At 33.7% G+C, this 4,396-nt stretch overlaps 1 protein-coding gene across 1 annotated transcript; it reads right to left on the reverse strand.

Moving 5' to 3' along the window:
- Positions 1 to 1,889: 1,889 nt before the first annotated feature.
- LOC110873315 (auxin-induced protein 15A) lies at positions 1,890 to 2,572 on the reverse strand. The gene has a single exon (XM_022122245.2). The coding sequence runs from the start codon at positions 2,451 to 2,453 to the stop codon at positions 2,085 to 2,087; it is 369 nt and encodes a 122-aa protein (XP_021977937.1). The 5' UTR covers positions 2,454 to 2,572; the 3' UTR covers positions 1,890 to 2,084.
- Positions 2,573 to 4,396: the final 1,824 nt, after the last annotated feature.

Consider the following 4,396-nt stretch of genomic DNA (forward strand, 5'->3'; position numbering starts at 1 on the left):
GACACAACAACTGTCAAGTGGCAGCCGGTGGTATGGTTTCCTGGTGGAACGCCCAAAAAAAGCCAAACTTTGAAGCCAGCGTGGACCCGGTTAAGACAACATAGTTTGGCTAAAGTGGGGCAATACGGGACTCTCCAATTTAGAAAGTATGGTAACCTTTCACCGTTTAAAAAAAAACCACAATAAATAATCTTTTTTTGGTTGGAGGTGTATGAGAGTTCCTTAAAACAGATTTTGTGACTTTTTAAGTCTGTTTTAGGGTATAATAGTAGAAGCAGTAGCATTTTTGGAGACAATGCTTTGAGAATAACACCGTGCTTGTGTGTATTTAACATTTCATCCAGTGGAACAAGGTTATAGGCTTATAGCATATGTGTTTATTGAAAGTATACTCAAATCAATCATCTTAATTTTTCGTTATTGTGGTTTTCGAATAGGAACCGGAAAGCGAAACATAGATGGGGCGAGTGGATTAAAAATCCTTAATTTACTTGGATGTTAAAAAAATCCTTCAATAACTCGTTGTGCAGTTCTTATAAAAGATATAACAAACTAACACGTTAATAAATATACGTCACACACATATATAATTATTTATGTACAAAGTTAGTGAAAAATATTATTCAAACTGATTTTATAACATTTATTGTGTATAAAACTTCTAAATTTGTGATATATTACTCTGAAAGGATGTAATCTTGGTGAAGAAAAAGAATTTGATCCATGTGGTAAGGAGTGAGATTGTGACCCAATACCTTCTCTTCTCTTAAGTTGCAAGCAAAGAAATACCTATCAAAAGTATCTTTCAAGTAACCAAAAATATATACTATTACATTTGACCCTAAGCACTTAACACTTGTTCAGATAATTAACTTAAAAATTCACAGTTATAATTGGTCGCTCTCTAGCAAACTTTCAATCTTAATCATTCGCTGGATAGCAGAATTTTAACCGGTGGCAGACTCAAGAATTATTTTGTTGGGTTGTGATCGAGAGATTTAACCAAAATTTCAAGTGGTGCGATCGGGATTTTAGCATAAAAAATTACACTAAATTTTATATTTTAAAGGGTGTTACCGCCCACACAAGCAATAACTTGGGTCCGTCTCTGATTTCAACCCCGTGTATACACTTTTTTAAACATAGTGTCTACATTAGAATAATCATTTTATAATAAGTTGTACATCATGCAATATTGTAAGTTTCATGACCAACCAAGATGGAGAAAAAGAAAAGGCTACAGGAAGAGCCAACTAATAATTATCGGCTCTTAATATAGTTTAAGAGACATATATCCCCCCCTAAGTAGTTTGAGATCTCCCAATAATAATTAATTTAGGAACAGGTAAACCAACTTACTAGCAAAATTGGAAATTATTTTATATAATTAAAATAAATAATTTGTTTTATGGGGTTGGTACCAAGAAAATTTTCAAGATTGTTTATCTTGGGATATTGTTTTATGTAATTTTTGAAATTTTGATGAATCAGTACTGTTACATAGGCAATGAATATCGCATAAATTCTTTTAACCGGTTTCACGGAGTAAATTACTTTTTGAGTCCTTGTGTTTTAGTGGTTTTAACCATTTGAGTTCAAAATCAAAATGTTTAACGCCCTGAGTCCCTAGAGACTTTTTTTATAACCATTTGAGTCCCTTTGAGTCCATTTTTTAACAAAAATTGGACTCAAACCGTTATAAAATAAACAAAATTGGACTCAAAACGTCATAAAATAAATGGCTAGGGACTCAGAGCGTTATTTTTTTTGATTTTGGACTCAAGTGGTTAAAACCACTAAAAGACAGAGACTCAACAAATAATTTACCCGGTTTCACGTGACAATGGTGTATTATACATATTTAGGATAATTAAGGAAAACTTAAAAAATATTAACAAAAGGATCATCTTGTATCAAAATTACTAGCATCAACACATCTACTAAATATTAAGTGTGGCAGGTACATGAAGGATTAATTCTTTTGTAACCCCATACTAAAAAGATGACCCTGATAGAAATCTTCAAACCCTAAAAAGGGAGTTGCAAAAATCACAACTTCTCTCTTTTTAACACATTTATTTACACTAAATAAACTCTTCAACAAGATGACTAATATCGAATTTGCCATTGCAGCATTCCACAACACTTACCACCTCTTGGAAAGCCATGACACTGCATGGAACCACCAAACCATGCTTCTGCTCGAACCCGAACTCATCCGAGGCCTTATCTAACAACATCTTGAACAAAGGGTGCGACAAGTAGCCGGTTGGAACCACGAACCTACGTCTCTCTTCGCCTATGTAAAGTGCAAGAAACCCTGTTGGGGTTGAACATGCTTCTTCTTGGTCCTTGAGCAAGTGCTCGTGGTGCTGCGATGGTTCAGTGGCACTTCGAACTTTCACTTTGACTTTCTTGGCTAGTTTCTTAACCGAACCCATCTTTCCCAACATCTTGTTTTTGGGAGAATTGAAAGAGAGGTTATTGGTTAAAGGGTTGGAGAGATTTGAATAATTAAAAATGAGTAAGAATGTTATATGCTTATATGTAGTGTAGAGTATGAGGGAATTTCTAAAAGATGGTCAACTTATTGACTTTATAATAAGGACTTGTGAGCCTTATGAGTTATGATGATTGTGTTGGTATTCTTGTGTCATGGGAATCTCTTTATCTTACTTTGATACTTTCAAATATTTTCTTGCCTTGATTAGCTACAATACGTTTAAGTTTTTTTTTTTTTTTTTTTTTTATTTTAACGACAAATTTGAATCACTGACGGATCACTGGAGTATCATCGTGCCACCAGCGGAACCACCCGATCATATCTATCTCCACTAGCCATAATGCATATACACCAATTCAGGAGGAAACCCAATAAATATAGAAAAAACTCCCTTGTGTGAATCGAACCCATGACCTATTGGTACAAAAGTCTTATCCCACCCCAAGATGCCACTAGACTATAAAGTTATGGGCTACAATACGTTTAAGTACTATATATAATGAAAGTCATTAGTGTATTTGTACGTATATAATGAATATATATCTAAAAATCCTTTCGTTTAATCGAGAGCGAATTTTAACTATAGAAATACAAGAGTAATTTAAGCATAGGATTAGAAAAACACACAAATATTGGTTTATATTATTTTATATGACATAAATAATATATGTCATCTTTAACGGTTTAAGCCAATATAAGATTGCAGAAACAAGTTGATTAGCCATTCAAATATTTGAAAAGATATAATGAATATTAAAATTACCTCAGGCTCAAAATTTGAAGACTCTGTTCACACCAAAGGTAAAATACCGTTGGCTTTTTCTAGGACTTGAAAAATATTTCTATTTCTATTAAATTAGAAATTCAAATACTTACCAAATTTTATGAACTAGGACTTGAAAATATTTATATTACAAATAGAAATTTATAAACGTGCCAAATTTTATAATCATTTCCTTAATTTCTTTATTTGTACATAAAATAGTGCAACTCCTATAATTGCTACTATTAACTATACCGAAGATTTTCGTATCAATATTGAATTTACAATACATAAAATAATCTCTTCGAATATTCAGAAAATCATATCAAAAGACGTAAAAGAATTTACGGTTGCTTATTTATGCGTCATAGAGTGAGTGTGGTTGGTATGTACGTAGATGGTTATTAATGATGATGTTATAATGTCATGAATGGCGGATGGCATAATAAATGTTATTTATTCTTACCTATAAGGCTATGCGGTATGGTGATGGTCCTTCCTTAGAGGATGATCCGCCACGTAGGATCCACGTAGGATGAGTGTGTGTTGGATCTGAGTTTGTTTTTGATTGTATTTTATGTTTGTAAATAAGATGGAGATGGATGAGTGTGCAGCGGAAATTAAGATGAAAACAAACTTTGCATACAATCAAACGAGAGTAATACTTTTATCAAACATCTTTACACTATGAACCGAAAGATTGAATTTATTTCAAACACGATTACAATGATTGATGAGTGATTGCAAACTCCCCCTCAGCCAGAGCTCAGTAGTTTGTTCGTGCAAAGAAGACGAATGATGCAAAGAGCTAATAGAACAGTACCAAGTACTGAACTATTTATAGGCACTTGCAAACTACTGAGCATCTTTGCTGATGTCACCATGAAAGTGACATCTAACCTCCTAACAAACTCTAACCTCTGATCTATACAGACACTGCTTGTGTTAACTACTGCTAATACATTCTATTACAAAACAGACTTTAGAACAGCTGCTGCAACCTTCTACTGCTGTGAACCCAGCAGCACTTGTCCGGATCAGCAGTGCTTGACTCAAGGCAGTAGATTGAATCAGCAGGACTTTAGTCTTCCATCAGATCTTTAGTTGAGCAGCAGTTATGGGTCAGCAGT

The sequence above is a fragment of the Helianthus annuus genome, chromosome 8 (genome assembly GCF_002127325.2).
Source record: "Helianthus annuus cultivar XRQ/B chromosome 8, HanXRQr2.0-SUNRISE, whole genome shotgun sequence".
NCBI classification, from domain to species: Eukaryota; Viridiplantae; Streptophyta; class Magnoliopsida; order Asterales; family Asteraceae; genus Helianthus; species Helianthus annuus.